We start from the raw sequence: 12844 nt of genomic DNA on the forward strand, positions 1-12844 counted from the left end.
AATGGATGGAGAGGGATGGATGGAGAGGGATGGAGGGAGAGGGATGGAGGGAGAGGGATGGAGGGAGAGGGATGGAGGGAGAAGGAGGGAGAAGGAGGGAGAAGGAGGGAGGGAGAAGGAGGGAGGGAGAAGGAGGGAGGGAGAAGGAGGGAGGGAGAAGGAGGGAGGGAGAGGGATGGAGAGGGATGGAGAAGGATGGAGAAGGAGGGATGGAGAAGGATGGATGGAGAAGGATGGATGGAGAAGGATGGATGGAGAGGGATGGAGAAGGATGGATGGAGAGGGATGGAGAAGGAGGGATGGAGAAGGATGGAGAGGGATGGAGAGGGATGGAGAGGGATGGAGAGGGATGGAGAGGGATGGATGGAGAGGGATGGATGGAGAGGGATGGAGAGGGATGGATGGAGAAGGATGGATGGAGAGGATGGAGAGGGATGGATGGAGAAGGATGGAGAAGGAGGGATGGAGAAGGATGGATGGAGAAGGATGGAGAAGGATGGAGAAGGATGGAGAAGGATGGATGGAGAGGGATGGAGAAGGATGGATGGAGATGGATGGAGAGGGATGGAGAAGGATGGAGAAGGATGGAGAAGGAGGGATGGAGAAGGACACGGATAGATTGATAGAGAGGTGGATAAATGGAGAAAACCGGGCTGGGTGGGCGGAGAAGGGCATAGACGGACGGACGGACGGAGAAGAGCACGGTGCAGAAGGGCATGGATGGACGGATGGACGGCGAAGGCGGCTGGCTGGCTGAACGGAGAAGGACGTGGACAGAACGATGGATGGATGGATGGATGGATGGATGGATGGATGGATGGATGGATGGATGGATGGATTGGAGAGCATGGAGGGCGGGAGGGACGGACAGAGAGGGGTACGGCTAGAGCAACGGAGGGATGGATAAATGGAGAAGACCAGGGGCGGAGGGATGGCGAGGGGCACGGGTGGAGGGATGGACGGAGAAGAGCGTGGATGAAGCAGGGCACGGACGGAGGGAAGGGGCGAAGCGGGCCTAGATGAAGAAGAGGACGGGGAGACGGACGAAGAGCACGGCTGGAAAAGACCGTGGGTGGAGGGATTAAGAAGGACCCGGAGCGACGGGTGGAGAAGGGCACGGGTGGGTGGAGGGAGAAGAAGGGTGGAGGGATGAAGCAAGCTGGTTGGCTGACCGAAGGTTGAAGGGATGGAGGAGGTTGGACGGAGGGAGGGATGGATGAAAGAGGTCGGACGGAGAAGGTTGAAAGGATGGCCGGGCCGGCCAGACGGACGAGGACAAACGGACGGCTGGCTAGAAGGGAAACAGGCTGGAGGACCGGGCGGGGCAGCCGACCAGGTCCCCCCCCCGTCGTTCCCCCCCCCCCCCGCAGGTGGACGGTGCCGCGGTGCCGCTGCCCTTCTGCCTGCAGGCCGGGCCGTGTGCGTGACGCCCCAGGGTGCCGCCACCCTCCTCCTCGCCGCCTTCGGCCTCCGCGTGGCCGCCGGCCCCGGGGCCGCGGTGGCCGTCACCGTGTCCCCGCGCTACCGCAACGTCACCTGCGGGCCTCTGCGGCAACTTCGACGGCCACCCCTCCGACGACCACCTCCACGAGGCCACCGCCGCGGCCTCGTGTCATCGTCCCTGCCCCGGCCCCGCGTGTCCCCCTTGCCGCCAGCCCCCCAAGAGGGCCTTCGTCCACACCGAGCTCTGCGGTCTCCTCCGGGCCCCCCGAGGTCCCTTCGGGGACTGTCACACCACGGTCCACCCTGGGATCTTCTTCGACGTCTGCCTGCGGGAGCTCTGCGAGGCCCCTGGGGACAAAGAGGTCTTCAGCGAGGTCCTCAGCGAGGTCCTGGGTGCCTACGAGGCCGCCTGCCGCCAGGCCGGGGCTCGGGTGGGACCCTGGAGCACCCCCACCATCTGCCGTGAGTTGGGGACCAGGGGGACATGGGGTGGGAGGGGGACATGGGGCTGTTCTTGTGGGGTTGGCCGTGGGGTTCCTACGCGGCCATCCATGACGTCCATCCGTAACGTCACCTACGTGTACGCGTCCATCCACGACATCCCTACGTGTCCGTGATGACCTCCGCGTGTCCGTCCACCCCGTTCTCCAGCTCTCTGTCCATCCGTGGCATCCCTGTCTGTCCATCCACGATGCCTCTACGCGTCCCCCCGCGGCGCCATCCTTGTGTGTGTGTGTGTGTGTGTGTCCCCATCTGTGACATCCCTGCGTGGATCATCCGCGACGTCCTCCCTCTCTGTCCATCCGTGACGTCCTTATGTGTCCCTCCACGGTGTCCCCTTTGTGTCTGTCCACCTGTGGTGTCCTACAACCCTCCGACCAACCACGACATCCCTACGTGTCCACCATGCCCCCTACGTGTCCACCATGCCCCCTATGTGTCCCTCTGGGACATTCTCCATCCATCCACGACGTCCTTGTGCCCGTCCGTGGTGTCCCCTATGGGACTGTCCATCCACGACAGCTCTGCGTGTCCAGGACGACCTCCAGGTGTCCATCCGTGACATCCCTACACGTCCCATCGTGTCTTCTATCCACGCCTCCACAACCTTCTCCGTCTCTCTGTCCATCCACGACGTCCCTATGCGCCCATGATGACCTTTATGTGTCCACCCGTGACGTCCCCGGGTGCCCACGACGTCCTCCCCTCTCTGTCCCTCTCTGAACTCCCTACGTGTCCCTCTGTGGCGTCCCCTCCGTTTCTCTTCACCCTGACATCCCTCCACGTCCTTCCATGACGTTCTCCACCTCTCCGTCCACCAGTGACATCCCTACGCGGCCGCCGTGTCCCCTACGCGTCTGTCCCTCCGTGACATCCCTACCTGTCCGCGATGTCCCCGATGCATCTGTGACCTCCCTACCCGTCCCCCTCCATGAGGTCCCCTGTGGCCTGTCCCGCCCCGAGTCCCTCCCCGACACGTCACGTGTCCCCACCCAACCCCTGTATCACCTACAGCCCCGTGGTGCCCCAAGGACTCTCGCTGCCGCCCTGGGGACACCTGTGTCCCCCACCGAACGCTGCTGCCGCGGGACCTGTCTGCAGGTGAGGGGGACACCATGAGGATGGGGACAGGGCGGGGGGACAGGAAGGGACCTCCAGGGGAGGGGACGCGACGGGGACAAGGGATGGGAGGACCTCCAGGGGAGGGGACGCAACGGGGACAAGGGATGGGAGGACCTCCGGGGGAGGGGACGCGACGGGGACAAGGGATGGGAGGACCTCCGGGTGAGGGGACATGATGGGGACAAGGGATGGGAGGACCTCCGGGTGAGGGGACACGATGGGGACAAGGGATGGGAGGACTCCAGGGGAGGGGACATGACGGGGAAGGGGACCCGGGTTGGAGAAACCATGAATAGAGGAGGAATGGAAGGGCGAGGAGATGGGTGGAAGGGCGAGGAGATGGGTGGAAGCGCGAGGAGATGGGTGGAAGGGCGAGGAGATGGGTGGAAGGGCAAGGAGGAGATGGATGGAAGGGGGAGGAGATGGGTGGAAGGGCGAGGAGATGGGTGGAAGGGCGAGGAGGAGATGGGTGGAAGGGCGAGGAAGAGGCGGGTGGAAGGGTGAGGAGATGGATGGAAGGGTGAGGGAGATGGATGGAAGGGCGAGGAGGAGATGGGTGGAAGGGCGAGGAGGAGATGGTGGAAGGGTGAGGAGGAGGCAGGTGGAAGGGCGAGGAGATGGATGGAAGGGCGAGGAAGAGGCGGGTGGAAGGGCGAGGAGATGGGTGGAAGGGGGAGGAGGAGGCGGGTGGAAGGGCGAGGGAGGAGGGTGGAAGCGGGAGGAGATGGGTGGAAGCGGGAGGAGATGGATGGAAGGGCAAGGAGGAGATGGGTGGAAGGGTGAGGAGGAGGCGGGTGGAAGGGCGAGGAGGAGGCGGGTGCAAGGGCGAGGAGGAGGCGGGTGGAAGGGTGAGGAGACGGGTGGAAGAGCGAGGAGACGGGTGGAAGCGGGAGGAGATGGGTGGAAGGGTGAAGAAGAGGCAGGTGGAAGGGTGAGGAAGAGGCGGGTGGAAGGGCGAGGAGATGGATGGAAGGGCGAGGAGGAGATGGATGGAAGGGTGAGGAAGAGGCGGGTGGAAGGGGAGGAGACGAAGGAGCCACTGAAGAAGGACGGGCGGACGGCGGGGGGGGGGGGGGTGAACGGGACCCCAGGAGAAGGGCGGACGGCGAAGGGGACAAACCGAGGAGCTTCTCCAACGGGGTCCCCATCCAGCCGCTGCCGGGGGGGGAACGGGGAAACCCCTGAGGAGGGAGGGGGAGGAAGAGGAGGGAGAGGAGCTACGGCTGAAGAAGGGGATTTTGGGGGGGGGGGGACGGGGGACGGACGACACCCTGAGCCCCCCCCCCTGCCCCCCCCCAGGCCCGCTGCTGGGAGCGCTGCCGCTGCGGGGCCTGGGCAGAGCCTGCTGGCCCCCGGGGACGCCCTGGGCCAGATCCTGGGGGTGCCCCTCGCCCTCCCCCCCTCCGGGGCGTCCCCTTGGTCCTTAGCGCCTCTGTCCCCGAGGAGCACCCCCGGGGGGGGGGGGGGGACACGACACCCAGGTGTCCGGTGGGGGAGGGGCCCCCCCCCCCCCCCCCCCCCCCCCCCCCCCGACCGTCCCACCCCGACTTTTAATTAATAAAAACCTTCCGGCTCCAGCTCTGGGGAGGGCTCTCATCTGTCCCTCCCCCACCCCACCCCACCCCCCCCAGGTGGCCGGGAGCCCCACCCCCACCCTGGGGACACACACCCCCCCCCACCCCCCCCAAAAAAAACCACACCCGGGACCAGTTCAACCCTTTATTGCCACCGCCCAGGTGACAGCGGGGTGGGGGGTGGGGTGGGTGCCATGTCCCCCGTCCCCCCCCCCCCCCGGGGTGGGGGACAGCTGCGTCACCCCCCCCCCCGCCCTCCGGTGGTGGCCATGTCACCCCCTTCCCCCCCCACCCCCCCCTACCCCGGGTGACACAGCTGTCCCCTCCCCGGGGGGGGGCCGGCGAAGCTCAGATCTTGCCGGGGAAGGTCCCCTCCTCGCGGTACTCGTCCCACGTCGTCACCTGCGGGTGACGCGGTGACAGGGCGAGGGGGGCGGGGACCTCGCGGGGACGCCACGGCGCGCACGGCGACGTTCACGGGGGACACGGGGACGAGGGTGATGTCACGAGCGGCGCCGTGGGGGACGCGGGGACATCGCGGGGTACACGGTGACACCACGGGGGACCTCGGTGACACCACGGGTGGCACGGGGACCGCAGCAATGCCGGGGGGGACACATACGGTGACAGCGTGGGGGACATGGGGACCACAGTGACATCATGGGGGACTTGGTGACACCACGGGTGGCACGGGGACCGCAGCAATGCCAGGGGGGGACACACACGGTGACAGTGTGGGGGACACGGGGACCACAGTGACATCATGGGGGACTTGGTGACACCACGGGTGGCACGGGGACCGCAGCAATGCAGGGGGGGGGACACACGGTGACAGTGTGGGGGACACGGGGACCACAGTGACATCATGGGGGACTTGGTGACACCACGGGTGGCACGGGGACCGCAGCAATGCCGGGGGGGGACACACACGGTGACAGCGTGGGGGACACGGGGACCACAGTGACGTCATGGGGACACGGTGCCACCACGGGTGGCACGGGGACCACAGCAATGCCGGGGGGGGACACACACGGTGACAGCGTGGGGGACACGGGGACCACAGTGACGTCATGGGGGACACGGTGCCACCACGGGGGACACAAGAACTACGGTGACATCACGGGGTAGATGGCAACACCATGGGGGACACGAAAACTACAGTGACATCACGGGGCAGATGGCAACAGCATGGGGGACTTGGTGACAACACGGGTGGCACAGGGACCACAGCGATGTCACTGGGGACACGGTGACACCGTGGGACCCCGAGGGGGACCCAAGGACTGCAGGGACACCGTGGGGACCCTGAGGGCCATGGGGACACTGTGGGGACCATGGGGACATCGTGGGGGACCCAAGGACCACAGGGACGCCGTGGGGGACCCGAGAGGGACCCAAGGACCACGGGGACATCATGGGGCCACGCTGGGGGACCCGAGAGGGACCCAAGGACCATGGGGACATCATGGGGCCACCCTGGGGGACCCGGGAGGGACCCAAGGACCACGGGGACGCCGTGGGGGACCCGAGAGGGACCCAAGGACCACGGGGACGCCGTGGGGGACCCGAGAGGGACCCAAGGACCATGGGGACATCATGGGGCCACCCTGGGGCACCCGAGAGGGACCCAAGGACCACGGGGACGCCGTGGGGCCACCCTGAGGGCACCCAAGAGGGACCCAAGGACCACGGGGACGCCGTGGGGCCACCCTGGGGCACCCGAGAGGGACCCAAGGACCACGGGGACGCTGTGGGGGACCCGAGAGGGACCCAAGGACCACGGGGACATCATGGGGCCACCCTGGGGCACCCGAGAGGGACCCAAGGACCATGGGGACATCATGGGGTCACCCTGGGGCAGCTGAGAGGGACCCAAGGACCATGGGGCCACCCTGGGGCACCCGAGAGGGACCCAAGGACCACGGGGACGCTGTGGGGGGCCCGAGAGGGACCCAAGACCATGGGGCCACCCTGGGGCACCCGAGAGGGACCCAAGGACCACGGGGACGACGTGGGGCCACCCTGGGGCACCCGAGAAGGACCCAAGGACCACGGGGACGCTGTGGGGGACCCGAGAGGGACCCAAGGACCACGGGGACGCCGTGGGGCCACCCTGGGGCACCCGAGAGGGACCCAAGGACCACGGGGACGCTGTGGGGGACCCGAGAGGGACCCAAGGACCACGGGGACGCCGTGGGGGACCCGAGAGGGACCCAAGGACCACGGGGACGCCGTGGGGTCACCCTGGGGCAGCTGAGAGGGACCCAAGGACCATGGGGACGCCGTGGGGGACCCGAGAGGGACCCAAGGACCACGGGGACGCCGTGGGGCCACCCTGGGGCACCCGAGAGGGACCCAAGGACCACGGGGACGCCATGGGGCCACCCTGGGGCAGCTGAGAGGGACCCAAGGACCACGGGGACGCTGTGGGGGACCCGAGAGGGACCCAAGGACCACGGGGACATCATGGGGTCACCCTGGGGCAGCTGAGAGGGACCCAAGGACCACGGGGATGCCGTGGGGCCACCCTGGGGCACCCGAGAGGGACCCAAGGACCACGGGGACGCCGTGGGGCACCCGAGAGGGACCCAAGGACCACGGGGACATCATGGGGTCACCCTGGGGCAGCTGAGAGGGACCCAAGGACCATGGGGACACCGTGGGGGACCCGAGAGGGACCCAAGGACCACGGGGACGCCGTGGGGCCACCCTGGGGCACCCGAGAGGGACCCAAGGACCACGGGGACGCTGTGGGGGACCCGAGAGGGACCCAAGACCACGGGGACGCCGTGGGGGACCCGAGAGGGACCCAAGGACCACGGGGACATCATGGGGTCACCCTGGGGCAGCTGAGAGGGACCCAAGGACCATGGGGACGCCGTGGGGGACCCGAGAGGGACCCAAGGACCACGGGGACGCCGTGGGGCCACCCTGGGGCACCCGAGAGGGACCCAAGGACCACGGGACGCCATGGGGCCACCCTGGGGCAGCTGAGAGGGACCCAAGGACCACGGGGACGCTGTGGGGGACCCGAGAGGGACCCAAGGACCACGGGGGACATCATGGGGTCACCCTGGGGCAGCTGAGAGGGACCCAAGGACCACGGGGATGCCGTGGGGCCACCCTGGGGCACCTGAGAGGGACCCAAGGACCACGGGGATGCCGTGGGGCCACCCTGGGGCACCCGAGAGGGACCCAAGGACCACGGGGACGCCGTGGGGCACCCGAGAGGGACCCAAGGACCACGGGGACATCATGGGGTCACCCTGGGGCAGCTGAGAGGGACCCAAGGACCACGGGGACGCCATGGGGCCACCCTGGGGCAGCTGAGAGGGACCCAAGGACCACAGGGACGCCGTGGGGCCACCCTGGGGCACCCGAGAGGGACCCAAGGACCACGGGGACATCATGGGGTCACCCTGGGGCAGCTGAGAGGGACCCAAGGACCACGGGGACGCCATGGGGCCACCCTGGGGCAGCTGAGAGGGACCCAAGACCACGGGGATGCCATGGGGCCACCCTGGGGCACCCGAGAGGGACCCAAGGACCACGGGGACGCTGTGGGGGACCCGAGAGGGACCCAAGGACCATGGGGACATCATGGGGTCACCCTGGGGCAGCTGAGAGGGACCCAAGGACCACGGGGATGCCGTGGGGCCACCCTGGGGCACCCGAGAGGGACCCAAGGACCACGGGGACACCGTGGGGGACCCGAGAGGGACCCAAGGACCATGGGGACATCATGGGGTCACCCTGGGGCAGCTGAGAGGGACCCAAGGACCACGGGGACGCCGTGGGGCCACCCTGGGGCACCCGAGAGGGACCCAAGGACCACGGGGACGCCATGGGGCCACCCTGGGGCAGCTGAGAGGGACCCAAGGACCATGGGGCCACCCTGGGGCACCCGAGAGGGACCCAAGGACCACGGGGACGACGTGGGGCCACCCTGGGGCACCCGAGAAGGACCCAAGGACCACGGGGACGCCGTGGGGGACCCGAGAGGGACCCAAGGACCACGGGGACATCATGGGGTCACCCTGGGGCAGCTGAGAGGGACCCAAGGACCACGGGGACGCTGTGGGGGACCCGAGAGGGACCCAAGGACCACGGGGACGCCGTGGGGCCACCCTGGGGCACCCGAGAGGGACCCAAGGACCACGGGGACGCCATGGGGCCACCCTGGGGCAGCTGAGAGGGACCCAAGGACCACGGGGACGCTGTGGGGGACCCGAGAGGGACCCAAGGACCATGGGGACATCATGGGGCCACCCTGGGGCAGCTGAGAGGGACCCAAGGACCACGGGGATGCCGTGGGGCCACCCTGGGGCACCCGAGAAGGACCCAAGGACCACGGGGACGCCATGGGACCACCCTGGGGCAGCTGAGAGGGACCCAAGGACCATGGGGCCACCCTGGGGCACCCGAGAGAGACCCAAGGACCACGGGGACGACGTGGGGCCACCCTGGGGCACCCGAGAAGGACCCAAGGACCACGGGGACGTCGTGGGGGACCCGAGAGGGACCCAAGGACCACGGGGATGCCGTGGGGGAACCCGAGAGGGACCCAAGGACCACGGGGACGCCGTGGGGCCACCCTGGGGGCACCCGAGAGGGACCGAGGACGCCGTGGGGCCGGGGGGAGGTGACACTCACCCAGGCGGTGGGACAGAGGGACTGTAGACGCGGTAGTACCACTGGCAGGGGCCGGCGTCCGCTCCCTTGGCCGCCATCGCCTTCTCGCAGCGGTGGAAGTCTGCCGGGGAAGGGGGGGGGGGGTGACAGGACATGGGGACACGGGGACGTGGGACAAGGGGAGGGGACGCGAGGGGACGGGAGGGGACGGTACCCAGGTAGTTCTGCCAGCAGTTCCTGGTCTGGTTCTGGTTGGGGAAGCGGCTGTCGAACGGCGCCGTCTTGTAGCGCTCCAGCTTGGCCTTGATCTCCTCCGCCATGGCTGGGGGGAGCAACGGGGGCCCTTCACCCCCGCCCCCCCCCCGCGCTAATTAACCCCGCCCCCCCCCCCGGGGGGTAATTAACCCCTCCCGGTAATGAGGGGGGCGGGGCAATCCGGGGGGGGGGTTGGGAGGAGGCTCCCAGCGCTCCCAGTAACACATACCCCCTCCCCCCCCCGCAGTGCCCTCTCACGGTCCCCGATAACCCCCCCCAAATGCCCTCCCAGTGCTCCCAGTAACCCCCCAGTACCCTCCCAGTGCTCCCCAGTAACCCCCCAGCCCCCTCCCAGTGCTCCCAGTAACCCCCCAGAGCCCTCCCAGTAACCCCCCAGCCCCCTCCCAGTGCTCCCAGTAACCCCCCAGAGCCCTCCCAGTAACCCCCAGCCCCCTCCCAGTGCTCCCAGTAACCCCCCAGTACCCTCCCAGTGCTCCCAGTAACCCCCCAGCCCCCTCCCAGTAACCCCCAGAGCCCTCCCAGTGCTCCCAGTAACCCCCCAGCCCCCTCCCAGTAACCCCCCAGCCCCCTCCCAGTAACCCCCCAGAGCCCTCCCAGTGCTCCCAGTAACCCCCCAGCCCCCTCCCAGTGCCCCCAGCACCCCCCAGCCCCCTCAGCACCCCCCAGCCCCCTCCCAGTGTTCCCAGTAACCCCCCAGCCCCCTCCCAGTAACACCCCAGCCCCCTCCCAGTAACCCCCTAGCCCCCTCCCAGTGCCCCCAGCACCCCCCAGCCCCCTCCCAGTGCCCCCAGCACCCCCCAGCCCCCTCCCAGTGCTCCCAGCACCCCCCAGCCCCCTCCCAGTGCCCCCAGCAACCCCCCAGCCCCCTCCCAGTGCCCCCAGCACCCCCCAGCCCCCTCCCAGTGCTCCCAGTAACCCCCCAGCCCCCTCCCAGTGCTCCCAGTAATCCCAGCCCCCTCCCAGTGCCCCCCAGTAACCCCCCAGGCCCCTCCCAGTGCCCCCAGCACCCCCCAGCCCCCTCCCAGTGCCCCCAGTAACCCCCCAGCCCCCTCCCAGTGCCCCCAGTAACCCCCCAGCCCCCTCCCAGTGCTCCCAGCACCCCCCAGCCCCCTCCCAGTGCTCCCAGTAACCCCCAGGCCCCTCCCAGTGCCCCCAGTAACCCCCAGCCCCCTCCCAGTGCCCCCAGCACCCCCCAGCCCCCTCCCAGTGCCCCCAGTAACCCCCCAGCCCCCTCCCAGTGCTCCCAGTACCCCCCAGCCCCCTCCCAGTGCCCCCAGTAACCCCCAGCCCCTCCCAGTGCTCCCCCAGCCCCCCTCCCAGTGCTCCCAGTAACCCCCCAGCCCCCTCCCAGTGCCCCCAGCACCCCCAGCCCCCTCCCAGTGCCCCCAGTAACCCCCAGCCCCCTCCCAGTGCTCCCAGCACCCCCCAGCCCCCTCCCAGTGCCCCCAGTAACCCCCCAGCCCCCTCCCAGTGCCCCCAGTAACCCCCCAGCCCCCTCCCAGTGCCCCCAGCACCCCCCAGCCCCCTCCCAGTGCTCCCAGTAACCCCCCAGAGCCCTCCCAGTGCCCCCATTAACCCCCCAGCCCCCTCCCAGTGCCCCCAGTAACCCCCAGCCCCCTCCCAGTGCTCCCAGTAACCCCCCAGAGCCCTCCCAGTGCCCCCATTAACCCCCCAGCCCCCTCCCAGTGCCCCCAGTAACCCCCAGCCCCCTCCCAGTGCTCCCAGCACCCCCCAGCCCCCTCCCAGTGCCCCCAGCACCCCCCAGCCCCCTCCCAGTGCTCCCAGTACCCCCCAGCCCCCTCCCAGTGCCCCCAGTAACCCCCAGCCCCTCCCAGTGCTCCCCCAGCCCCCTCCCAGTGCTCCCAGTAACCCCCCAGCCCCCTCCCAGTGCCCCCAGCACCCCCCAGCCCCCTCCCAGTGCCCCCAGTAACCCCCCAGCCCCCTCCCAGTGCCCCCAGTAACCCCCCAGCCCCCTCCCAGTGCCCCCAGCACCCCCCAGCCCCCTCCCAGTGCCCCCAGCACCCCCAGCCCCCTCCCAGTGCCCCCAGTAACCCCCAGCCCCCTCCCAGTGCTCCCAGCACCCCCCAGCCCCCTCCCAGTGCTCCCAGTACCCCCCAGTTCCCCCCCCCTCACCAGCTGCCGCCGACTCCCCTCAAAGTGACTTTCACCTCCGCCGCCCTCCCGCCGGAACCAACGAGACGCAGCGGAAGCCGCAGCGCGCCGCCGGAAGTGACGCGCTCTCCCCCGGGGACGCCGAAGGGGAGGAGCCGTGGAGACGCGGCCGATAGAGCGGCGGAGGCGGGGGCCGACGCTCGGAGGACTGCGGCGGCCATGGAGAGGAGATGGGAGGACTGAGCGTCGCCAGCGGGGGGGGGGGGGGGGGGGGGGGGGGGGGGAAATGGCGGCGGGAGGAGCCCGACCCTATCGGGAACTGCCCCAAAATACCCCGAAATGGCCCAAAATACCCCGAAACGGCCCCCAAAACGCCCCGAAACGGCCCCAAAATACCCCCAGGACCCCAAACTTGCATTAACAGCCTCCTCGTGCCCCCAAGTCCCCCTCAGCCCCCCCAAATACCCAGTTCTTGCCCCAAAACATCCACCCGGCACCCCCAAAATGTCCCCGGATACGCCCCAGGGCCCCCCAAAATGTCCCCAAATCCCCCCCAGAACCCCCAAATACATCCCCGGGACCCCCAGAATGTCCCCAAATACCCCCCAAATGCCCCCCGGGACCCCCTAAATGTCCCTAAATGCCCCCCAGGACCCCCTAAATGTCCCCAAATGCCCTCCAGGACCCCCTAAATGTCCCCAAATACCCCCCAAATGCCCCTCAGGACCCCCAAATGTCCCAAATGCCCCCCAGGACCCCCAGAATGTCCCCAAATACCCCCCAAATGCCCCCCAGGATCCCCAGAATGTCCCCAAATACCCCCCAAATGCCCCCCAGGACCCCCTAAATGTCCCCAAATGCCCCCCAGGACCCCCAGAATGTCCCAAATACCCCCCAAATGCCCCCCAGGACCCCCTAAATGTCTCCAAATGCCCCCCAGGACCCCCAGAATATCCCCAAATGCCCCCCAGGACCCCCTAAATGTCCCCAAATGCCCCCAGGACCCCCAGAATGTCCCCAAATACCCCCCAAATGCCCCCCAGGATCCCCAGAATGTCCCCAATACCCCCCAAATGCCCCCCGGGACCCCCTAAATGTCCCCAAATGCCCCCCAGGACCCCCAGAATGTCCCAAATACCCCCCAAATGCCCCCCAGGACCCCCTAAATGTCCCCAAATGCCCCC

General features: G+C 68.7%; 1 protein-coding gene across 1 annotated transcript; it reads right to left on the minus strand.

The window, feature by feature from the left end:
* Window positions 1-4771: 4771 nt before the first annotated feature.
* LOC143171662 (cytochrome c oxidase subunit 6B1-like) lies at window positions 4772-11787 on the minus strand. The gene is given in 5 exon segments (XM_076360703.1): window positions 4772-5042; window positions 9294-9316; window positions 9319-9393; window positions 9487-9615; window positions 11682-11787. Coding segments are annotated over 4 exon segments (258 nt in total). The 5' UTR covers window positions 9593-9615; window positions 11682-11787; the 3' UTR covers window positions 4772-4988.
* Window positions 11788-12844: the final 1057 nt, after the last annotated feature.

This window comes from Aptenodytes patagonicus, chromosome 29 (genome assembly GCF_965638725.1).
Source record: "Aptenodytes patagonicus chromosome 29, bAptPat1.pri.cur, whole genome shotgun sequence".
In the NCBI taxonomy this organism is placed as follows: Eukaryota; Metazoa; Chordata; class Aves; order Sphenisciformes; family Spheniscidae; genus Aptenodytes; species Aptenodytes patagonicus.